Source organism: Abrus precatorius, unplaced genomic scaffold (genome assembly GCF_003935025.1).
Source record: "Abrus precatorius isolate BTA unplaced genomic scaffold, Abrus_2018 Scaffold3, whole genome shotgun sequence".
NCBI classification, from domain to species: domain Eukaryota; kingdom Viridiplantae; phylum Streptophyta; class Magnoliopsida; order Fabales; family Fabaceae; genus Abrus; species Abrus precatorius.
The window spans coordinates 6,414,307-6,439,800 of NW_020874373.1; the positions used below are offsets into that span (position 1 = coordinate 6,414,307).

At 31.6% G+C, this 25,494-nt stretch overlaps 3 protein-coding genes across 11 annotated transcripts; all 3 read right to left on the reverse strand.

Moving 5' to 3' along the window:
- Nucleotides 1-3,829: 3,829 nt before the first annotated feature.
- Nucleotides 3,830-5,451, reverse strand: LOC113862964 (benzyl alcohol O-benzoyltransferase-like). The gene is made up of 2 exons (XM_027496297.1): nucleotides 5,005-5,451; nucleotides 3,830-4,765 (listed from the first exon to the last, which is right to left on the reverse strand). Exons 1-2 carry the CDS (start codon nucleotides 5,449-5,451, stop codon nucleotides 3,830-3,832), a joined length of 1,383 nt encoding a protein of 460 aa, XP_027352098.1.
- Nucleotides 5,452-13,846: 8,395 nt separating this feature from the next.
- LOC113862902 (proteasome subunit beta type-4-like) lies at nucleotides 13,847-17,182 on the reverse strand. Of its 2 annotated transcripts, none has more exons than XM_027496189.1 (6): nucleotides 17,066-17,182; nucleotides 16,843-16,919; nucleotides 16,283-16,412; nucleotides 15,872-16,031; nucleotides 15,592-15,777; nucleotides 13,847-14,269 (listed from the first exon to the last, which is right to left on the reverse strand). In XM_027496189.1, exons 1-6 carry the CDS (start codon nucleotides 17,095-17,097, stop codon nucleotides 14,156-14,158), a joined length of 699 nt encoding a protein of 232 aa, XP_027351990.1. In that variant the 5' UTR covers nucleotides 17,098-17,182; the 3' UTR covers nucleotides 13,847-14,155. The 2 variants fall into 2 exon arrangements, with proteins under 2 accessions (XP_027351990.1, XP_027351992.1); XM_027496191.1 differs by having other exon boundaries at nucleotides 13,863-14,269; nucleotides 16,996-17,092.
- Nucleotides 17,183-19,433: 2,251 nt separating this feature from the next.
- Nucleotides 19,434-23,683, reverse strand: LOC113861913 (cysteine synthase). 8 transcript variants are annotated; one of them, XM_027495019.1, is made up of 11 exons: nucleotides 23,534-23,683; nucleotides 22,823-22,882; nucleotides 22,624-22,733; nucleotides 22,358-22,415; nucleotides 21,796-22,059; nucleotides 21,580-21,717; nucleotides 21,436-21,487; nucleotides 20,826-20,905; nucleotides 20,322-20,381; nucleotides 20,051-20,131; nucleotides 19,434-19,914 (listed from the first exon to the last, which is right to left on the reverse strand). In XM_027495019.1, exons 2-11 carry the CDS (start codon nucleotides 22,862-22,864, stop codon nucleotides 19,822-19,824), a joined length of 978 nt encoding a protein of 325 aa, XP_027350820.1. In that variant the 5' UTR covers nucleotides 22,865-22,882; nucleotides 23,534-23,683; the 3' UTR covers nucleotides 19,434-19,821. The 8 variants fall into 8 exon arrangements, 4 of the variants coding, with proteins under 4 accessions (XP_027350820.1, XP_027350819.1, XP_027350822.1 ...); XM_027495018.1 differs by having other exon boundaries at nucleotides 19,459-19,914; nucleotides 23,526-23,624; XR_003504374.1 differs by adding an exon at nucleotides 23,394-23,432 and having other exon boundaries at nucleotides 19,534-19,914; nucleotides 20,826-21,487; nucleotides 23,526-23,573.
- Between the last annotated feature and the right edge of the window lie 1,811 nt (nucleotides 23,684-25,494).

Here is a 25,494-nt window from a genome sequence, read left to right on the forward strand (position 1 = left end):
GTCAAGTCCTCGTTGAGATTGTGGTCCTCGTTGTGATAGTAGTGATGACCCATTTAAAAGACGAGCAGATAATTCTTATTTGCATATTTATACTCAAAAAAATTCTGAACAATATGAAGGTCTTTACATTGGTTGGTTTGGATTTGATTTATTTGGAGGGGTCATCTACACATTTCTTGTTAGAACCAGAGTACCAGTATAATAACACACAACTAAAATAAAAATAAGAAAAATAAGAGTTAAAAGAGAGAGATAATAAAAAAATAGTGGATGTGAATATTGCAGCATTGATTTTTGAATCCTTAGATGTGTTATTTTTTATTATCTCTTCAAATAGTGTAATATAATCATCCTACAGTGTTACTTTCACTTTATTTCTCCTGCAAATGATTTAACCAAAATTATAAGATTTTTCAATTAATAATAACTTTAGAATAATTATTTATACCTCATGTCTTGTAATTGGAGCGTTATGGCATTAACCTTGCCTTGAGCAGTTGTTTTTTCTTCTATAGAACTTCTATACATGACCACTTCAACCACATCTATTAATAAAATAAATAATTTTAATGAACTAATTGATAAATTAAATACAAATTTTAGTAAAATTTTACAGCAAAATACTTGTTAAGACATTATTTCCACTCAGATCTTCAAAGTTCACAAACTCAAAGATATGGAAAGGAATTATGGTATCATCATTTACTTCCTTAATAATAGTTGTGGCACAGAATTGCAACATGAAGGGATTGTTTTCAACCACAGCAAATCTATCTTTTTTCTTTGTCACTGTAAAATTTGTTATGGAGTATACTTTTACTTCCTTTAGTATACCTTTGAACCTGTAAGAAATATTTCGTCCTATGGAAGCATGTATGTAACTGTTCTATAAAAAAAATTAATCAGTTAGAAAATTTAGAAATAAATTTAGTAAGTTATTATAGAACAACATAATTATAATTTATAAAAAATAATAATTCTTTTATAAGAAAAAACAAATCTAATACATTTTCATCAATGAGTATCATATCAGTACTAATTAACTCTTTGTTGCGATATATGTTTAGTATATCCCACAGTCGTGATATTCCTAACTTTTATTTTCCAATCATCTGTTATTGAATTCAGATTGTTAAGAAAAGTCTATTTATCTTCATTGAAACTTGTTATTCTCCTACAAAAGCATGGAAAACATCAAAGTAAATAATTACTTGTGATGAATATAAAAATAATAATAATAGATTTTATACAAATTAATTATTTAAAAATAAAATTCAATACATGATATCAAGGCTAAAACAATACAACTTTATATTAACTTAAAAAAATAGATTGAAATATACTACTCATTTCATAGTTCAATAAAATTAAAAATATTAAACTCAAAAACACATATATTTACGTTGATAGGTAATCCTTGACTGCTGATATGATTACAAAATATAAAGAAAAAAGACGACAATAAAAAGAAAATATCAAACTCGAAAATACATGTACTTACGTGGATAGATAATTATTGACTGCTGACATAATTGCAAAATACAAAAAAAAATGACAATAGAAAGGATGGTAAGTAAGTTTTTAAAAGTTGTGTAAACAACTGAATATGACTTATATAAATAAAGATGAAGTCTTATTTAAAGATATATGAAAAGTTATAAATAAATAAATAATATAATATAATATATAATAAAATTTCTAATAAAATAATTTAAATATATAATTTTTTTGTTAGAAATTTAAGTTAACAATTTTTTTACTTTAAAGTAAATTTTAGTTTTTGAAATATATATTGAACTACATATTATATGAAACTAATTAAATAGATAATTTAAATATGTAAACTTATTTTTCATTAGAAATTTGATCTAACAATCTATAATAAAATAATTTTTTTATAAATATATTTTTTTTTAATTCAAACTACATTTCATAAAATTAATTTTTTCATAAATAATTTGTATGTAAAATGTAATTTAACAATCTATGATAAAAGTAATAATCTTATAAGTGTAATTTTTTTATTAAAAATATAATTTAACAATTTATAATAAAAGTAATAATCTTATAGTGTAATTTTTTAATTCAACTCATACTTTAGTGTTTGAAGTATATATTAAATTATAAATTATTTTAAACTTACAAATCAGACATTATTTTAAATCATAAATTATGAAAAATATTATAATTATTTTTAATAGATGATAATTTAAAGCAATTTATAGTCACTCTTATTAGATATAATTAGAAATTTGATCTAACAATCTATAACAAAAGTAATTTTTTATAAATGTATTTTTTTTAATTCAAACTACATTTCATAAAAGTAATTTTTTCATAAATATTTTTTTATTAAAAATGTAATTTAACAATCTATAATAAAAGTAATAATTTTATAAGTGTAATTTTTTATTTTGATATTAATTATAAAAAAATAATTCTTGTGACATTACTCAATAATTTTTTTTAAGCATTCGTTCATTTTTAAATTAATTGAGTATTTTTTATTACAATAAAAAAATATTCTAATATAATATAACTATCAATTCTAATAAAACATTAAAATAAGAGAAACATATGAAATATAGATTATGTTAAACTAATTAATAAAACAATTTAAATATGAAAATTTGTCTTTTATTATAAATTTAATTTAACAACATATATTATAAACTAATAATTTTGTAAGTTTAATTTTTTTAATTCAAAATATATTTTAGAGTTTGAAGTACATAATAAAATATAGATTATATTAAAATACAATAATAATTTTAATTCGTAAATTGTGAAAAATATTATAATTAATTTTAATAACGATAATTGAAGCTAATTTATAGTATAAATATTTATATTGTCGTTTGTAATATAATATAACCATCAATACTAATAAATATTCTTTAAATACAATTCAAACACAATAAGTTTGAATAAAATATAATTTTAATTAATAAATTATACATTTTAAATTTTAATGTACAGAGTAATAAGTAAGTGGAGTCAATGCGAACAACTTTATACATTCTGAATTTTAATGTATAAAGTAATAAGTAGATGAAGTTACTTTTCAAAATTTAATAACTCAATAATAAAGTAGGTGTAGTCAATTTTACACACACACACACACATATATATATATATATATATATATATAATATAATATAATTAGATGTAGTTAATATAAGTATCTTTATAGATTTTGAATTAATTCTTTAAATACAATTTATCAATTCTAACAAAAAAAATTAAATACAATTCAAAGATAAATAAATATGAATAAAATATAATTTTAATTTATAAGTTATACGTTTCAAATTTTAATACATAGATTAATAAGTAAGTGCACATAAGAGTAACTTTATAAGTTTGTATTTTAATGCATAGAGTAATAAGTAAACAAAGTGACATATATAAAAATGACTTTATACGTTTCAAAATTTAATGCATAGGTTAATAAGTAGGTATAATCAATTTTACATATAAATATAATAATATAATTTTACATATAAATATAGATATAGATGCTATCAAATAAGATTAAATGCTGTCAGATAAGTGTCAAATCAAACCTTACGTCTACTATTATTTTTAAATTTTAATAAATAATAAATTAAATATTATTAACAATTGTAATAAAATTTATAAACAAAAATAATAAATATTATTGTTTATAATCAATATAATTTACATTTATTTTTAAATATGATGTTAATAAAATTTTCAAAGTAAAACGTTCAGAACTAAAAGTTTCTTTTATTTTTTATTTAATAAATAATTATATAAACCCTTAAGTTTCACGGACGCTACATTTATCATTGAGAGAGCTTGCAAACTACAAGCTTGACATGATGGAACGAGGACCACTCTTTTTAAGTTGGTTTTGGTTCCCAAGCATCTCACCTAACTCTATCACAAACCTTTCCATAGCTTTGGTGGGCAACCAAATCGGTAATATTATACCTTCTTCTCCGTTTGCATTTTTATATGGCACTTGGAAAGTTACTGCCGGAAAAGACCCAGCTCCACCTTTGGCCACTCCACCATAGACTGCATTACCCCACCCAAAATTAATTTCTCTAAACCTGCTACGTGTCAAATCTGATATAATACAAGACCTAACAGTTGTAAACAAGCATCGTCCTTTTATAACCATTAAATCTGTCACTGAACGCACATATTCCTCATTGACCTCACTTTTCACTTTGTTCATTAATTCCACAGCATACCCAAATGAATTTTCACAAAGCTTCCTTGCAGTGGTGATTGCTGCCGGATACACAAAAGCATTGCCATAATAGCCAACAGGTAAAGGAGGATTGAACCTCGCACGTGCGTTGACAATGCACATCATGCGAACATCCTCATCTAGGTCTATTTGCAATGCTTTTGTGCGACAAAGCCAGAAGCATGCTGTAATGACATCAAATGTGGAGCATGCGCGAAGGTGATGTGGAATCAAGCGACGAAGGGCTGCCATCTCGGCGGGTCCAAAGAAGAAAGATCGAAGAACCATGTTGTTCTCGTATGAAGTAACGGTTCCTTCATTGGTGTTTGGAAATTGCTCGTATTCGCGGTGGTTGCATGTAATGCGAGGTGGATCTCTTGCTAATAGAAGCTCCCTTTGCCACACAGGTGGAATGGAAGGTTGGCGAGCACCACGAGCAATTTCAGCCCAAGCATTCATGAATTGTGACAAACCAGCTCCGTCACACATGGTGTGATTTAAGCGGACGATCAAGATGAAACCACCACACTTGAGCCGTGTGACCTGTCATTAGATATTCAACATTGAAAATTTAGTTATTACGGTTTAATATATGAGATGAACTTTCCCACAATTATTTTTCACTCAAAAATTTTTCTATTTAAATCTTCTTTTGATCTTTTGTAATGCAATTTGCATTTTACGTTTTCAAAAGTTTATGTGGTTTTTTGCATGGATTTGTTTTCTAAAGCTAAGAAGTGGATAACAAGTGAATCGTCAACTATATGTATATATAATTGGACCTGTATGAGTAGAATGGGGCAGTCAGTAATCTCCTGTGAATCTGGAACATCATATAGGAGTTCTTCGAAGCATGGGAATGGAGGTACAAGAGAGTCACCAAATTGATCAAGTGTTACCTCTGCATCAGCCTCAATGAACATAACACCTTCCCCAGTACAATCCACCATCAACTTCCGATCATGCCCTTCCCTAATCCTACCCGCAAATGGGTAGTAGAACACAAGTGTTTTAGCGAGTCCTTCTCGAATCACTTCAACCGGGTCTTTCCCTGCCATTGATGGTTCGTTACGATAAATCATTATGATTGGAATCTGAAAACGCAAGCCATCTTGGTCATCTATGTCGGAGAGTAGTTTGAGTTCATGAGGAGTAGGTTTAGCAGGAGCTACCAACTCAGGTTTGCACCTTCTCGCTGTAAATTTCAGAGAGGAAGATAATGAAGCCATGTGTTAGTTATCTGAAACTGAGTGAAGAAAGAACAACGGTATTATCAAATGATTTTTTTTATGAAATCGGGTAATATGTTTTTTGTTAGAGTCGTTGGAGCAACGGGTGCTACTTTTTATATAGACTGAGTATATTGCCATAAGATAAGGTTGTAATTTAACACAATTTCATTATCATATGACCCATGAAAGCTGCACCTTATCAGTTTGCATTATGTTCCACGTCTTTCTCTTTTTCGGGCAAACGTTCACTAGAAAATGTTAGTGAAGCGTGTCGTGGCGTGATCCAATAAAATTCCATTGAATTATATGCACGTTTTAATGATGCCGGTGGCCGGTGCGTGGCGTGTTAGCAACGGAATTCTGTTTTTGCAGTTCTGATTTTAAAAGATATTATGTGATCACATTACTCCATATCTGTTTTTTCGGTCTTAATGGATATTCGGAGTGGGTTCCATGATGGAAGAGCTCTATAAATATTTTGTTATCTCACTGTTTTAGGTCAATGCTGAATCCACTTCTCATTTAGAATAAACATACCATCGTGATTGAGTAAGTAAGGATTTGGAAAGATAAAGAACTTCAATAGTGAATCCACTTGCAATGGCTAGAGGTTAGTATTAATTAATCTATTCTTCGCTTTCGCATAACTTTGAAACTATTTTTACATTTAGTATCAGAATCGTATAACTCCTGCCTTGCTTGTTTTGCGCATTCAATATTTTGTTTTGGACATAGATGTTGTGTGTTTGATCCCTTTTAATTAAAATCGAATATGTAAAATTACTTTCTATGTTCCTGCATCTTTAAATATATTTTTTTTACGTTTAATGGAGACTGAAAATATTGAAATTGGGTGGAGCCAACCCGGCTAGAGGTTGAAGACAATCAAAACGTAAATTTTTTGTTTGTTTCTGAGTTTTTGAATATATAGCTTTTCACGTGCAATAATATTAATCTATTATGGATAGCCTAGTGGTAACTAGCACTTGGTTTCCGTAGAGGGCGAGGGTACGGGTTCGAAACTCATTGTGGAATTTTTGTTCAAATATTTTCTGCCCTTTTTAAAACCAAAATTTTGGCCCTGCGAGGGTTTGAACACAGAACCCTTGGCTAACAAACTAAAGTGATTGCAATTAAACTAAATTCTTATCTTTATTGTATATATGATTCTGAAAACTATATATATATCTTTTATGATAACTAGCATGATGTTATTAAATTTTTATGTTTAATTCTTTGATATTAATGCTAATATCTGCTCCTTTGGAGAGATAGAACTAATGTTTAATGATGAATATAATTTTAATAAATTAGAGAGTAGTCACAACACCTTTGATTGATTAAAATTATATATATAATTTTTAAATCACATTGAAAAATATTAATTGTAATTAATTATATATAATGTGATGAAATTTATCCACAGGAATTTTATTGTATATGTATGATTAATTAGGATAAAATATTAAATTATGTTTATTAATTTACCCACAGGAATTAAGAAAAGGAACATAATTTGATAGTTTTGTCATAACGATATATAAAAATTGAATAGGACTTTAGCCCACAAGCAAGTTTTATGTCACTAAATTCATGAATTAAAGCATGTTTGCATTGATAAAATATAATATTTATTTTATCATCAAATTATGATGATAAGCATGTAGTGTTTTGAACTTTGCAGTTTCTCAATGTGAATATTTCTGATATTAAATATGGTATTCACGAGTTAAGAGGTGACAATATAAAATCTGGAAGGAGAGAATTCTTCTTCATTTAGGTTGGATGGACATTGATTATGCTATTTGGAAGGACGAACCACCGGCAATTACTAAGACTAGCACTCCAGATGCAGTTGATCTTTATGAAAAGTGGGAGAGCTCTAATCGTCTTTCCGTGACCTTCATAAAGACCAACATTTCTGCTGGTATTCGAGGTTCTATCGATCAGCATAATAAAGTCAGGGATTTATTAAAGGCCATTGATGAGCAATTTACTACTTCTGATAAATCTCTTGCCAGTACCCTTATAATGCAGTTTTCATCCATAAAACTCACTGGGATTAGAGGAGTGCGTGATCACATCATGCGCATAAGGGATATAGTGGCTCAGCTGAAAGCTTTGAAGGTTATCATGTCAGATTCCTTCTTGGTACACTACATTTTGTGCACCTTGCCTCATGAATATGCCCCCTTTAAGATCTCTTATAACACACATAAGGATAAATGGTCTGTTAATGAATTGTTGACCATGTGTGCTCAAGAAGAGGAAAGGTTACTGGTGGAAGAAGGGAAGAGGGTGAACTTGACTACTTCTGCAAAGAGTAAAAAGAATCAAGTTAATCACAAGGGAAAGCTTTCTGTTCAGCCGGACATAAAGAATGAGTCAAAGTGTTTCTTTTGTAAAAAGAAAAAACACATGAAGAAAGACTGCCTGAAATTCAAGACTTGGTTGGACAAGAAGGGTAATCTATTTGCTTTTGTTTGTTATGAATCTAATATGGTTGATATTAATCATGACATATGGTGGATTGATTCTGGTTCTACAATCCATGTTTGTAATACCTTGCAGGTTATGCAAAACCCAAGGAGGCCAGTGGGAAGTGAGCGATGCATCTACTCAGAGAGTAGGATGAGTTCACATGTGGAAGCCGTTGGGACGTGCGGTTTAATTTTAAGTAATGGTTTTATTTTGAATTTAGAAAAGACATTTTATGTTCCTAGTTTTTCTAAGAATTTGATTTCAATTTCAAGACTTGCACCTTTGGGTTTTCCCTTTAATTTTTCGGACTCTGGTTTTACTTTATTGAATAATTCCCAAATTGTTGGTTTTGGCAAACTATGTGATGGTCTTTATTCTATTACTTTGTAAAATAATATCACTCATAATTCTATGCACGTTACTGCTGGGGTAAAACGATGTGTTGTGAATGAGGAATCCTCTATGTTGTGGCATCGGAGATTAGGACACATCTCCATTGAAAGAATTAAGCGATTAGTAAATGAAGGAGTATTTAGTACTTTGGACTTTACTAATTTTGGGACTTGTGTAGATTGCATTAAGGGTAAGCAAATTAACAAGTCTAAAATTGGTGCCGATAGGAGTTCAAACTTATTGAAGATCATTCATACAGATATTTGTTGTCCAGACAAGGACGCAAGTAGTCCGAGATATTTTATCACCTTCATAGATGATTACTCACGATATATGTACCTCTACTTGCTGCATTCTAAAGATGAAGCATTGAATGCCTTTAAAGTTTTCAAGGCTAAAGTAGAGTTACAATGTGGAAAGAAAATTAAGATTGTGAGATCAAATCGAGGTGGAGAATACTATGGTAGATACACAGAGAATGGACAAGCACCTTGTTCATTTGCAAAATTTCTTCAAGAACATAGGATTGTTGTCCAATACACTATGCCTGGTTCTCCGGATCAGAATGGTGTAGCAGACAGAAGGAATCGAACCTTGATGGACATGGTGAGAAGCATGAGGAGCAATGCAAAGCTTCCTCAATTCTTGTGGATTGAAGCACTAAAGACGGCTGTGTATATATTAAACAGAGTTCCAACTAAAGCTGTCTCAAAGACACCTTTTGAACTGTTCAAAGGCTGGAAACCTAGTTTGCGACATATACGCGTTTAGGGATGTCTGTCTGAAGTGAGAATTTATAACCCACAAGAGAAGAAACTTGACCCTAGGACTGTTAGTGGGTATTTCATTGGATATGCTAAAAAATCCAAAGGGTATAAGTTTTATTGTCCATCTTGTAGCACTAAAATTGTGGAATCAAGAAATGCAAAGTTTCTTAAAAATGATTTGATTAGTGGGAGTGACCTTATTCAAGACATTACTCTTGAAATAGATCATTATAAAGCTAAGCCCTTTGAATCAAATGATAGATTGGTAGTCATTCATGTTCCTCCAGTTCAAGAGCGTATTAGACAACCAGTTATCCAAGTTCCACAAGCTGTTGAATACGATTTGGTATATCAAGTTATTAACGAGGAACCACAAGTGAATGTTGATCAACCTATTGAGGAAGTGGTTGAACAACAAGTTCCTCATCAAGATAATGAGACAACATTAAGAAGATCTACTAGAGTCAAAAGGTCAGCAATTTCTAGTGACTATGTGGTGTATTTACAAGAATCTGACTATAACATAGGAGCCAAAAATGATCCTGAAACGTTTTCACAAGCTATGAATTCTAAGGAATCGAATTTATGGTACAATGCCATGAAAGATGAGATGGATTATATGGCATCTAACAAAGTCTGGAATCTCGTTGAGTTGCTTGATGATGTAAAAGTCATCGGATGTTGGTGGGTCTTTAAAACCAAGAAAGATGCACAAGGCAACATTGAGAGACATAAGACAAGACTTGTTGCCAAAGGATTTACTCAAAGGGAAGGAATCGATTACAAGGAAACATTTTCTCCTGTGTCTAAAAATGATTCTCTTTGTGATTATGGCATTGGTAACTCATTTTGACCTTGAGTTACATCAAATGGATGTGAAGACAGCGTTCCTCAATGGTGATCTAGAAGAAGAGGTTTACATGAAACAACATGAAGGATTCTTCTCTAATAATGGTGAGCATTAGTCTGCAAGCTTAATAAATCTATATACGGATTAAAACAAGCCTCCCGTCAATGGTATCTAAAATTTCATGAAGTCATATCTTCATTTGGTTTTGAAGAAAACATCATGGATCAATATATATATACCTGAAGGTTAGTGGGAGTAAGATTTGTTTCCTTGTTTTATACATGGATGATATTTTGCTTGCGGCTAATGATAGGTGTATGCTATATGAAGTGAAACAATTTCTCTTAAAGAATTTTGATATGAAAGATATGCGTGAGGCATCTTATGTCATAAGCATTAAGATCCATAGAGAAAGATTTTGAGGCATTTTGGGTTTGTCTCAAGAGACCTATATTAACAAGGTTTTAGAGAGGTTTAACATGAAATATTGTTCACCAAGTGTAGCTCCCATTGTGAAGGGTGATAGGCTTGAATTGAGTCAATGTCCGAAAAATGATCTTGAGCGGGAAAACGTGAAAACTATTCCATATGCTTCAGCTGTTAGAAGTCTTATGTATGTTCAGGTTTGCACTAGACCTGACATTGCATTTGCGGTTGGAGTTTTAGGAAGATATCAGAGTAATCCAGGTGTTGACCATTGGAAAGCTGCAAAGAAAGTAATGAGATATCTTCAAGGAACAAAGAATTACATGCTTATGTACAGACGGACTGATACTTTGGAAGTAATAGGCTACTCTAACTCAGACTTTGCTGGCTGCATTGATACCAAAAAATCTACATCTGGTTACATTTTTATGCTAGCTTGTGGAGCTGTGTCTTGGAGCAGTGTAAAGCAGACCTTGACTGCTACTTCCACTATGGAGGCTGAATTCATTTCTTGTTTTGAGGCTACCTCACATGGTGTATGGTTGAAGAGTTTTATATCTAGGCTTAGAGTTGTGGACTCTATATCTAGGTCGTTGAAGGTGTACTGTGACAACTCTGCTGCAGTATTTATGGCTAATAATAACAAGAGTGGAAGTCGAAGTAAACACATCGACATCAAATATTTAGCCGTAAGAGAACGTGTTAAGGAAAGGAAAGTGGTCATTAAGCACGTTAACACTGAGTTGATGATTGCTGATCCTTTGATTAAAGGCATGCCACCAAAGAATTTTAAGGATCATGTAGCACGAATGGGACTTGGTTCCATGATGTGATAATCATTATGGATACATTTATTATTTTCTATGAAACTTTTATTCAGACTTGATGTTTTCTCTTTCGTTTTGTGCACACTTTTATTTGTTTGAGAAATATCATTTAGTTTTGACCTTGAATAAACATTTGGTTTATTTATTAAGTTAAGAGCTAGTGTTGAGAGACTTGATATACTGTGATACATGGAAGATAATACTCACCATTAGAGGAACTGTCACCATGATTCATATATTTAGCTTCTTATTATAGTTGATAATGGGATTAATGGATCAAGTGGAAGAATGTTAGCAACCGACTTCCGTTTTTGCAGTTCTGATTTTAAAGGATATTATGTGATCGCATTGTCCCATTATCTGCATCTGTTTTTTTTGTTTTACTGGATATTCGGAGTGGACTCCATGATGGAAGAGCTCTATAAATATTTTGCTATCTCACTGTTTTAGGTCAATCCTGAATCCTCTCCTCCTTTAGAATATACACACTATCATGATTGAGTGAGTAAGGATTTGGAAAGACCAAGAACTTCAATCGTGAATCCACTTGCAATGGCTAGAGGGTAGTATTAATTAATCTATTCTTCGCTTCTGCATAGCTTTGAAACTATTTTTACATGACGTTCAATAGTATATAGCAGGGTCCAATAAAAGCCTCGTACGAGACAGTTGGACGATAATTAGACCCCTCTTGATGGATTTTTGTCAGAGCGCGCTGAGATCATGATCCTCGTCCATAAGCAGAAACCGAGCATAATGTTTAAACTTATTTATGTGTTAAGTCCTCGTTGAGATTGTGGTCCTCGTTGTGATAGTAGTGATGACCCATTGAAAAGACGAGCAGATAATTCATATTAGCATATTTATACTCAAAAAAATTCTGAACAATATGAAGGTCTTTCCATTGGTTGGTTTGGATTTGATTTCTTTGGAGGGGTCATCTGTGGCCACAGACACATTTCTCGTATCTCTGTGGCCACATTTCTCTTATCCACTTTTTGCACCTCCCTTTTCTTCTACATATACCTTTAATTTCTCATTTCTTTTTATAAAATTTCTTTCAATGTTGTTCCTTATGTTACTTTCCGAACTAAAATACCAAATGTATTTCGCATTTTAGATTCCGGAGGGTTAAGAATAAGACTACATCAATAATATATTACAACTTGTTCTGAAAATTTAATTTTCTGAAAATCTTTAATATAATTATTGAATTAAGTTTTTGCCATTTTTGTTTTGAAAATAAATCTATCTTCGGAGTCTAATTTCCGTTATGCTAAAATTAAGCCACCAAAAACTAAATTCAAGTATTATCTTAACCTATACCGGGATTCTGAAAAATGCAGAGATCAGCAAGTGAAAACGACTTGTTTTAGACGGGACTATAACGAAAAACGAAGCACTATAGATTCTTTAATATGTTCACCTTTCGGTATTAAGACAGACAACCTCAATGGCTTACTGGAGTAAAAGAATCACCTTCAAAGTTTTTCATGATTTGGTACCACTTGTTGTTCAACTGCAATGCGCTCATGTATATTCTACAAAATTCCAAAAATGAGACTTTAATAGCTTAAATGTGAACATGGTCAAATTTAGAAAAAAAATATTAACAAAAATTTTTTAAGAAAAAGTTAATGTAAAAACAAGGGAGGTGCAAAAAAGAATGCCTCATGGATTCAATGAGGAATTAGTTTTATGTTGGGTCTTTTGGAGACTTTTACTTTTTGGTCAACAATATTTTAGAGACTTAGAATTATGAAAAGAGACAACCCACCCAATGTCAACCTGCCCAAGCCCACAATTGTATTGGCTGACGATGAGTTAACACGGTGCAACCCAACCTGAGGGTTTTCTTTTATTTTGTCATCATTAGCCTGATGGGTTGAACTTATTTTATTCCTTCGTTGTGGTTAGGTATTTAATTATTTATTGTTTATGCACCATGATATTTATATTATATATGGTTATAATCTCTTGCATTAAAATAGGAAAAACATGTACTAGAATGTATCTTGTATCTCTTTATGAAATAAGATTGGCAAAACAAAAAACATCATACACAAGTCAAAAACAGTTATATATAGGGACAATTTAAATAAGCTTCTCAACCCTTAAAAGAGAAAAAACCCAAAATTTTTCCATAAATTAAAATTAACGTATACCCCCACTTTAATTCATCTTAAATTCTTGTTTTATAAATAGCTTTTAAAAAAATTATTCGAACACCTCTTAAAAAATTCATCTTATTTTCTTCTTTTATAAACACCTCTTAAAAAGCTTAGTGAAGCCATTTTATTTCCGTTCGGCTTCTTTCCTCTTCTACCTCCAGACTGCAGATGCCTCCTCTTCTGTTGGGTCGGAAAACTGACCTAAGGATATTAGAGACACAACAGTTTGACTAAAAATTCTCAGTACTTTTAGTTTGATTCAAGAATCCATTTACCAAATCCATAAATAATTACAAAAATATTATATTAATCGTATTTACTGTTTTTTTATAATTTATTTAAAAAACAAGAATTTTTTTATTTTCACCATTGCTTAAATGAATATTTAAAAATATGAAGTGACAAAAATAAACAAACGTATTATAATCAATTGTTACGAAAAAACGGCAATATTGTTTTAAACATTTAGTTTTTGATAGGAAAAGAAAATATAACGAATGAAATTTGATAAATAGACATGCACCACATTGATGTCAATCCAAACAATTGAAAAGGAAAAATGGCCATGATGAATGTCATAATACCGGGAAACTGAAGTAGGATTTTTAACGAAATAGAGATCAATTCGAACAATCATACGAATTGAAGAAAAATATAAACACAACATCGTCTCATTTAACTTCAGAAGGCTGACTCAATTCATATCCATTTAACACCATTAAGATTTCTGTTGGAATTTTCATATCGGCTTAAAATTCTGTTTCATTTCATTTCACAATGAGCCAGCTACCATGAACCTTCCGCACCTACCGTTGGATTCTTGAAGGCAGAGAACTCCCAGTACGTTTTCAACGAGAATGGTGGGAATACAGTGGCACCTTCATCAGTAATTTTAGATATCTGCAAATACAACATTACAAATACGATGAATAATATAAATCATAATGCAACAGATAATCCCTTCAATTCAAAGATTATATTAAGAACAAGAATCCAACAACAAAGGGAGGAAGTCAGGAAGCAAAGTCATTTAATTCACATAGATATGTTGGAAAGGGTACGACAAAGATTTAGCATGTTCGAAATATATAGAGCTTAGCATTCAAGAACTGCAACATAAGCGGCACAGTAATAATGGTCACCTACACTCCAAAGAATGAGCACAGCAAAAGGAATTGAAACTTTTATTTAGATGATATCCTTCAAAACAAGGTCAGCAGACACAACTACAAGGTAAATGGTAATGACAAGAAAGGAACCAATTCTAGGTGTTATATCACCTTCCTGTTTGACTTGCAAATAACAATTTAACACTAATTCACCAGATCCCCTACTACGCTTCACTTTTCATAAACAAGTGTACCTTCTTTTGTTGCATTAAACAAATGCACTGATATTACTCTTGCATGTCAAATTTGGTACCCCAAATCATCCAATAAGACAGACCAAATTATTACTAGATCGTCCTTTATTTTTATACAGGGTTTTTGGGTAAAACCATCATTTTGCATGTGGTCATGATTCCATGCCAAGCTATGCTGATCCGAGTCGGCCAAAATTAATTATTCTAACTATGAAAGGAAAGTTGGAAACACTGTCATTACTCTGCATTCGCATGTTGTTTCACACAAGTAGAATACAGCAATTTGCTGTCTAGAAACCTAATCGCTTTTCTATCCTGTGAGCTAAAAGTAGATATTAGACCACTTAAGCATCCAACCTCATGTAGAGAAAGGAACAAAGAGATCTACCAAGCATGTGAGTCACCACTCACCAATTAGCAGCTAAAATCCTACAAATTGAACTTTCTCACAAATGCTTCAGCCTGAACCACGTACTTCCTGAGCTATTAAATGTGACCTCTAAAACTTCTAACTAAAAAATCAATCTGGCGTTCAAAACAATGACAACAGTGTAGAAAAGTCAAGAGAACTAAAGACAAAAGCATCAATTAATTTCAAACACCTCCCTTACAAATACCATTTGTAATCCAAAGTCAATCCAAACATTGAGCAAAATCTTAAAAAATGGATGTACGATACGGATATTTTAGAAGAATATTCTCCTAAGCGTAGCACCTGGCCTCTAGGCATGCTAGCGCCGAACAAAGGTGAACAGTAAGAAGCTTATCAGATTTCACTTGTATTATGTGCTTTGATAAATGGAAAATCAAGAGGGAGGGGGAGAGCAGAGCAAAATATGAAAAGGTAAGAGAACAGAACCTGAATTTTGTTGACAGCAGACCTATCACGGTATAAAAGCACTCGCATGCATTTTTCCAATAACTTGACACCTTCTTCAAAGGTCAAGTTTTCATGCCATTCATCACGGAGAATTGGCCTGGCAAGATGATTTCCAAGCCCAGTTGCTACATGGTTGTCTTCAAAATTAATACCAATCATGTTAACCTGGATGATAAAATACAAATATATAATTTTTTAATGAAAAAATTGCAGATACTTTAATGTGGAACTGAATAAATAATGACAACGTAAGGCATACCATGCCAAGGTATTTCTGTCCGTTTTTCACACCACCGAGTACAAGTGAATTCCACAAAGGGTTGAACTTGTTGCGCCTATTATACATCACACGAGTTAAATAGTTGTGCACCTCCTTAGGCCCAAGGGAATTCCCATCATCCCACATGTTATCATAAAGTCTGCAGCAGTCAAAACCCAAAACCAACAGTTACATGAGAATTTTGAAGTTTGTAATATTGAATAGGTTAAGAGAAAAATACACAGTGGAGTTTTTTACATGGTTTGAAGCCAAATAAATAAGCTAAGCAAGGATAACAAAGCAGATGCAATCCATTTAACTAATCACACCCTTCTGTGCTAAACTTTATTTTTTTTTTTATTTGAGATAGCCAGTGCATTAACAATTATTATTAAAATAAAAAGTGCTCACATAAGCTCATCAAGGTAGCGTAGAATCTCCTGAAAGTCACTTATTTCCCCACTAGCACCAAGCAAAGAATGTTTTCCAACAGGCTTGACACGCTCAACGGTCTTGTACCGCAGGGTAGATCCATATGAACCTATCATTACATCAACCAGCATGAGATGCAAAGTGAGCTCAATACTTCAAAACACTGATGAACTTTGCAGAGATGGCATATCTATGAGTCAGAAGACAACCACTAAAACCAGCGCTCGTAAGAAGTCAAAATTCATTTCTCCAAAAATTTTCTTTTATTTTTAAAAAAGAAAAACTCTGGTAAAGCAATTTCAACAATAATCAGATTGAGACCAAATCGGTATGAAGATTAAAGCCAAATTAACTATTATATTATAAAGTGAACCGAGCAAAATCTAAATATAACAGCAGGAAAGGTAACTACAACACTAACAAGAAGAAATCACATACTATTCATACTGAAGTACACAAAAAATTTGCACTTGAGAAGCAAAAGTCGGGTGAGAAAAAACCATAATGTTAATAAGAATTGATGAGATTAAGCATCAAACCTCCCATATCAGCAGCCATAAGAATCCCATCTTTGTATTTGATAGCGACTACGGAGGATCCAGTAACGTATGGGTACCTAAAGATGAAAACAAAATTTAGGGCAAAGAAAAGAGGCTACGAAGAATAGAGTTAAGAGTAGATTCAAATTATACCCTATTAAAACCCTAACTCGAGACAGAGCCAGTGTTAAGAAATGAAGGAAGGAAGAGAGAGATTACATACAGAGTTCTCTGGGTTTCAGCCACACACTCCATCACTTCGATCGTTGTTGGGGTCGTAAAGAAGAAGGGAAATAGAGGACTCGAAAGTGAGAAGCAGCAGTATATGGTTTGCTTAAATGTGTTTCACCCTAAACGACGTCGCTTCTGGAGTTTAATTTCTTAAGCCCCAAACAACTGTGCCTAAATGTAGAAAGTATTCTTTTTATAAAGTATTTAAAGCATAAAATAATTGTAACGACACTGAACAAAAAGAAAACGAAGAAAATCGACGATTTTTTTTATTTTTTTGGAATGAGAGAAATTGGAAGGAAAGAGGAATTTGATTTTATTTTTTTGGTTTGGTTAAATAGAAAAATGAGAGAAAAAAATATATTCACAAAATTACTTAACTATCTTCAAGAAAAAAAAAAAAGCATGTGAAAAATTAAATCAAAGGCAATTCTGTCTTTTTACTTAAAATATGCGAACTCCAATTTTTTGATCACTTGAGTGAAATTTTTTATATGATCGATTGATAATTTTCTTTCTCTCTTTAAATTACAAACAGAATAATGAAAATTTTTATTTTTTTACCCCCTTTTCTTGCTATCCTTTTATCCGCTTTCCTTAGAAGCAATGTTAGTATATGAGTGTGTTTGAACATTATTATATATACGGTGAAGAAACAAATAAAAGTATAAGTTTGTTTCGGTTCTTTTACTAAAATAATACATTGGAGAATTCGATTGATACATAAGCAAACATTACAATCCACATGGTATCATTTAAAATTTTTTTTTTTAGATTATGCATTTTTTTTAAAGCATTTACAACTAAATTTACAATTTTTTTTCCAATGCAATTGAATTCTTCCCTGTTTTGGGTGTTAAGTATCTTCGTCTTCAAGCAGCTAGTTTAAAACTTTTTTTTTTCGGACTTTGATCAAACCGCTTTTGATCTAGTTATTAACAAAGATACAAAACTAAATAATTTTATAAAATTTTACAATTGTATACAAGTATTCAATTGGAAAATTGTTGCAAAGAAATGCCTTTAAAGACACTGTCAAAGCAATATACATGTATCAATTAATACTATATAATTGAAATTCTATGTCTGATGATGTTTTGTATTTCATCTTGATAGATGGATGTGACCAAGTTCACTAGGATTGAATTAATTGTAATACAATGCAACAAGCTCTAGAAGTTTTGTTCTTGAGAAACTTAGATTTTATCTCATAGATAAATAATCACATCCGTCTTTCAAGCAGTATTTACTATTTAGAAACTAGTATTTTTTCGCTTTTGTGTCTTGTTAATTTGCTATTTTTTAAGGCACCATTATAAATCGTAATGTATTGTTATTGTCAATCCCATTAGTTGAGCATTATGCTTGAATAGGTAACCCACACTAAAACTAGGAAATAACACTTGCATGCAACTACACCTTCAAACCAATTATTCGCCATAAAGCAAAATTTCCACACAAAGTAAAACATCTATAAAAAAAAACAATGAGTTTGTGTTGAAGGGAGTCTCGACAATCGATGAGTACTGTTTTTAAAAACACCTTTTAGAGTCACATACCCAATACTGCAGATTCAATAAATCATATATCCAAAGAGAACAACTATTATGTTTAACTAAGGATTGAAATATGTGATCACAATACTAGTAAGAACATTTGTAAAGTCTAAAACTATGTATATTCAATTTTACATCCAAAGTGAGTTCATTTCTAGCTTAAATGAATCTAATAACCACCATGATAGTAGTATAGTGCCCACAAATTAATAATTTTTACTAGTCTAAGAAGATTTTTTAATAAAAAAACAAAGAGAAATTGCTTAATACTAAATTTTTAACATATCAACTCATTTTTCACGTATTTCAAAATTATTTACATATACCAAATTTTAATAATCTTTTAAGTTTTAACTTGTATCTTTATTAAAACGTTTTGGTCCTGTCTCATGTCAACTTCACCCATCATCTTTATTTTCCATAGATTTCTTCAAATTCAGAACACCGCAGTTTGGAGAAGAGAACCTATCAATCATCATGTGTTCCAGATGTTACTATATCTAAAATCGGCCGAACCGAAATTGTAGAGGTCATTCCCGTGAAGTTCTCTTACAAATTATACGAACCCGAAATGCGCTTATGTTTAAGGCCCCAACGTCCAATCAAGTTACCATAAGTACAAACCAAATGCCACTATGCTGATACACCAACCCGCCATAATTGCAGTTGACCCAAAAAAATAAATAATTGCCAGGTTCGGAAGCAAGCCAGAGTTAATGGAAAAACGCTAACTTTTAAAAATTAATTACATAAACCCAAATTTTAGAAGAATTAAATCCAGCGTCGAATACATTTGCATTGATAATTAAATCCAATATTTAATATATTTGTATGGAATAAAATATATTTAGGCCTTAACAATATGACATATGTTAGTAGTGTTTTTCTCCATTAGAATTGCACATTCAAAAACCAGGATTTAACCAGCAAATAAACTAAGACAGGCATTTGGTCTTTCCATCATGCTGCAAGTAATCAATAATTATGATCAAGTTCGAACATTCCACCCTCTAACTTACACTATTACTGAATCTTAGTCAGTTAACATGAGAACAGAAAAGCATATTTATTTTTCAGATTTGCAAGGAAAAAATAGATACACACAACCCAAAGAGACAAAGCAACTTGAGAAGTAGCAAATGCCTCAGTACTCCATACACGATCGGCAGAAGACTATATTATGGCTTCTTATTCAAGACTCAAAGACCAAGCTCTCTGCTTCTCGCTTCACAGATTCAAAAAGCACAGATGATAAATAACGCTCTCCAAAGCTTGGAAAGACCACCTATTCAGGTTTTCCAACAAATTTTTTAGTGATGGAATATATATAGTAAATATAATAAGAACAATGAATCCATAGCAGAACTAACAACACGTTCACAGAAGAAATCTAATGCCAGATGAACAGTAGACCAACTTACAACAATGAGTTTTCCAGCATTTTCTGGCCTCTTTGCTATCTTAATTGCTGCGGCAGCGGCAGCACCCGATGATATCCCCACCTGAAATACATTTATGATAGAAACAGAATAGCATTAAAAATCGTCTCCCTCATTGTGAGTGTCACAAAAGCACACCAACTGAACAGATCCAGTCATGTTACTATGAAAAGATGATGCGACTAAACAAGGCCAAGGCATGAAAAGAGATAAGACCACTAATGAGCCCATTATAGCGTTTGGATGAACTTACCAGCAAACCTTCTTTCAAAGCAAGAAGTTTAGCAGTTTCAATAGCTTCTTCACTTGAAATCTAAAATCATACACAAAAATGAGTTACTGTCTGTACTTTCAGAATGCATGGATAAATTATCATAACTCTTGGTTAGTGACGCTTCCTCGCATATGAAGTGAATTAACACACTTCTTGCCTTCACTTCATTGAATCGAGAGGGAAAAGTGATAATAAAACGGATTGCATACTCATGCTAATAAAAATTACAGTATTTAATTTTGCTCAAAATAATTCAAAATTTATTCCCATCGGTCTAGTTGACACTTAATAATGAGATACTAATACTAGAATTAAAATTTTGATTTATTTACATGCTCACTATATTCTCTTCTTATCTAGTTTTGCACATAGGCAGAGTACAAAATTGGATTTTTCAAAGAAGTAAGAATGAAGGCACACCAGATTATCATGCAAGCCAAAAAAAACTACTACAAAAAAATTATCAAAAGGTTTGTGGCTTACTTGAATAACTTCATCAAGTAAATCAACATCCAGAACACCAGGGATGAAGCCAGCACCAATTCCTTGGATCTTATGAGGGCCTTATATTCGTTTAACAGCCATGCATTTTTTAGAGGAAAGTTACACAAAAGGAGTCAAGTATTTGACAAATTTAAACAGTAAAACAGTGCATGTGTGTGTATTCCTTCTAATTTTAGAAGGGGAACCGATGTAAGCAGGCAGGTAAAGGCAGTCCTGTCCTATATTCACTCTCCAAGAAAGCAGTCAAAGCACAGCAAGTGGAGAGCAATTCATGCATTAACAACTTGCAAATGCCCAATAAGCTCATGATTGAATAATTTTTTCAGTGCATTAACGGTGAATTGTCACATATACCTCTAAATATAGGAAACTATAAATTAGATTTGCATATGGTTTAAAGAAAAAGGCACATGAAAGACCATATGGTCTGTAGAAAATCAAAAGACATTAAAAGTTGAGCCAGAATGTGACTTGAAAAAAGAAATAGCCTTAACAAAATGTAAGAAAGAATGCTAAATTCAATGCATTAACAAAAGAAATAATCAGAGAAGGTTACAACAAGTAAAATGCATCAGAAAGCAATACTCACCAGGCTTCCCTCCAGACAGTACTGGACTTTCTACTGGTTCAATGCCATATAGCTAAGGAAAAGGGGGGAAAATCACAAACAATACAGGGGTAACATTAGAAAGATTAACAATTTAACACACAATAAGAATATTAAAAGCCTAACCTTTATATCGGGGTTCTGCTCTTTCAGATATTTCCCAGCCCCTGTTACTGTACCTCCAGTCCCAATCCCAGAAACAAGAGCATCAACCTTCCCACCGGAGCCCTTCCAAATCTCCGGTCCAGTGGTTTCATAATGGATCTAAATAAGAGGAAGAAAAGCATGTGTGAATACTCTCAAACCAACTGATTTTAAACGCAAAGCATATTGACACAATACCTTTGGGTTGGCTGGATTCTCAAACTGTTGCAGCATATAAGAATTGGGAGTCTTTGCCCTTATCTCTTCTGCCTTCTGAACTGCTCCTTTCATACCCTTGGCAGGATCTGTGAGAACTAACTCAGCTCCAAAAGCTCGAAGAATGGTTCTTCTTTCCAGACTCATTGAAGAAGGCATGGTTATAATAAGTTTATAACCCTTAGCAGCCGCCATGAATGCCAAACCTATGCCAGTGTTTCCACTGGTAGGCTCAATGAGGATACTCTACAACATGAACAACAATAAACCATATTAACGCCGGAGTACACAGTAATATCTAGGTTTGCTTGAAAGATGACTGTGCAATGATGATGAATTGGTTAAGTGTCTTATAGAACCACTCCTGTTTTCACTTTTTTAAATGTGAAAGCAAGGGGATGTCAGCATCAATAAGAATTAAATAGTAAAGACTAAGACAATACATCCTCAAAGTTGAAAGGAATAAGTAGATATAAAAGATATATGCGTGCAGCATGAATACAAATATACATGAAAGAAAGGACAATCCAGAGCAAGAACTAACTTCACCCGGTTTAATGAGTCCCTGCTCCTCAGCATCTGCAATCATGCTATATCCTATCCTGTACAAAATAAGTAATTATATATACATAAGTTTTCTGATCATATTATTTCATGGCATGGACAATAAGAAACTTGGGCAATGGGCATCAATCATACAACTTCCACAACAAAACTTCTATCAACCTGAGCAATTTTAAAAGGGTGTGAGCATAAACAAGAAAGCATCACCAAGAAAAAATGGTAAGGATGAGGAAATCATCTATATACCTGTCTTTGACACTGGAGCATGGTTCCATCATTTCTAGCTTTGCAGCAATCTTGGCAACACAGCCATCCACAACATGATTGAGATATACCAATGGAGTTTTGCCAATTAACTGCACATTCGAAAAATGAATTCATATGAGCTGTGAGCCGGATAGCTTCATCATGGAGACCAAAAGGGGCAGCGTTGAACAAGACTTACTTCAGTGACATCCTTTGCAATGGTTGACTTCTCTGCCGCCATTTTCAGCACAGCACAGTACTGCAAATCATTAGATGATCTCCGTAAATACAAACATAAAGACATTTAAATTAATTTATCCAGACTTGGATTGCTTGAGCTGACTAATCCTGTGAGTCTCTTGGATATGAAAATTAATTCATTTCATTTTCTTGTCCAAGTAAACACCAAAGATATCAGAATTCGCCGATTAAAGAACAGATCACGACTCTTACAGGAAAAGCGTTGGAAATCAGACAAAAAATAAAATAAAATTGTTCATATCTCTGATTGACCAGGGAAACTTATTTTACTTATTGAAAAAAACTGAAATTCATTTTACAGAAGTAAAAAAATCAATCCATTACTAGGAGAAAAAAGAGGAATAAGCATAATAACCCCTAAAATTAAGTTCAAGCTTCAAAAGTCAGGGGAGTTAAAACAGTTGATAATCAATCAACTAATCCACCAAAAAGGTACATAAAATTCGGATATCTAAGTGCTAATGAAGAATTTGAGGCAGAAGATAGAAAGTAACCGATAAAAGCCATACACGTTAGAAGAAAGAGTTTACGGTTCTACAGATACAAAGCTGAAGCAAATAAACACAAAAGTATGTTAAAGCAATGCAGTGCCTTCAGAAACTTGAAAGCAGTAATCAGGGAAATGGAATTGAATAGCTCACCCACTCACCGGTCACCAAAACCTTATCAGAGCAACGCTTGTTTTTCGTAAGAGAATCTGCAAAACAGAGAAGACTATATATAGAAGAGGACACGAAAAACTATGAGCTCTTGATACGATAGTATATTAGCATTTGATATTAAATAATCCAAAATCCCCTTGTCAATAATTTTTTTAAAATTATTAAAAAATAAATCATGGACTTTTTTTTTATATTTTTAAAATAATAAATTTATGTGAGCACATATTTACTTAAATAGTAAAAAGTAAATTTAATGTTATTTTATAAATTAAAAGAACATACTCTTTTTATATGAAATAATTATCATAATTAATTTTATATTAAATATATCTAATAGATAATAAAAATTAATAATTTTAAAAAATATATAAATTTGTTTATCTATAAGATGTTAACAAAATTATAATGGTTAATTTAAAAAGGGTATAGAATTATTATTTTTTTGTGTTAATGGTATATAATATTTTTAAATTATATACTAAACACTTTATTATATTTAATTTATAAAATAGTAAAATAATTAATAAAAATTATATATATATAACGAGGCACTTTGATCTTTCCGAACAGGGAAAGGCAACAAAACAAGAAAGCTATGACAACTAGTATTGGATTGCTACTTGTTTAAGTCTCTCACGTATTTCTTTGTCATGTTCGTTTTTGGCCTTTGACATTTTGTTCGATATTTCAAATTTTCAACGCTAAATGGAAAATGAAAAGTGGAAAAACAAAAACCCCAATTCGTCAAGATCAATCTAGATATTTTTCCAATTTTTTTCAAGTATGTTATGCACGATTATTATTATTTATTATTTATAATTCCGATTTTGCTTATCTATGCACGAACACGATTACATAGAATAAGTCCTACTAAATGCATAGATTAAGAGCTTGTTTAGAAAAAGGTTGCAAATTCACGGAATCAGAGTAATTTATGATTATCATTGATTTGTTTTTAAGAGATGGATTCTATTAAAGAAAACGGCGAAATTATCCTTTCTAAAATTGTTTTATAAAATGCATTTTCAAAACTATTTTTATGAAAATAAAAAATAAAATTTATTTGAAATTATTATTTTAGATGAACCAAAATCTTCGATGACGCAATAAGAAAATAATTGTTCAACTTTTATAATGAAGATTAAGGAGAAGGGTACCTTCTTTATTACATAATTACAGAAAAAAATAACTTTAAAAAATTACTGAAATGTTCCTGTCTTTTTTTATTAAAAAAAAAAAGCTTTTTAAAACTGTTTCTAAAACTACAAACAAGAACAATCTTCATCAAACACGGCTTTTGTTTTATTAGTTTTGAAACTAAAAAACTGTTTCTAAAAGTGACAATCAGATAAGTCATTAATTAATCTTTACCAAAAAGATAACTCCTTAATTAATGATATTTATGCACCTTGTGCTCGTATAATAATGATTATTGACTAACTTTAATAATTATTCATTAAAGGAGGTAAGCTCATTAACAGCTATTAATTGTTTTGATTAAAGAACAAAATCAAAAAGATTCGGTTCGATGGAGTATTCCTTTTTTTGTATATATAAATTCGATCGAGTATATTCAAATATTATTAAAATAATAACATTCTTTAGGGTGAAGAAAAAAATCAAATAACTTATTTTAATTGAAAAAGTTGAAATAATAATAATAATAATAGATCCAGAAGGGTAAATAACGAAAAAAACATTATTAAACTAGGTGGTGGAATATATCTATTCACGTTATGTAGTTGCTTATCTGAAAAAAAAAAGATTACCCTGCTGATCTGAAATTATTTAGAGGTGTCCCAATACATATATTATTAATGCGATTGGGAAGAAAAGACATTGAGATTGTTAACTTGAGTATCCACAAGCAATGCTTGTTAGAAATTGCTTGCTCCTTACTTGAAAGCCACCTATAACCTTCTCACTTAGCATGCCATTGTTATTGTTA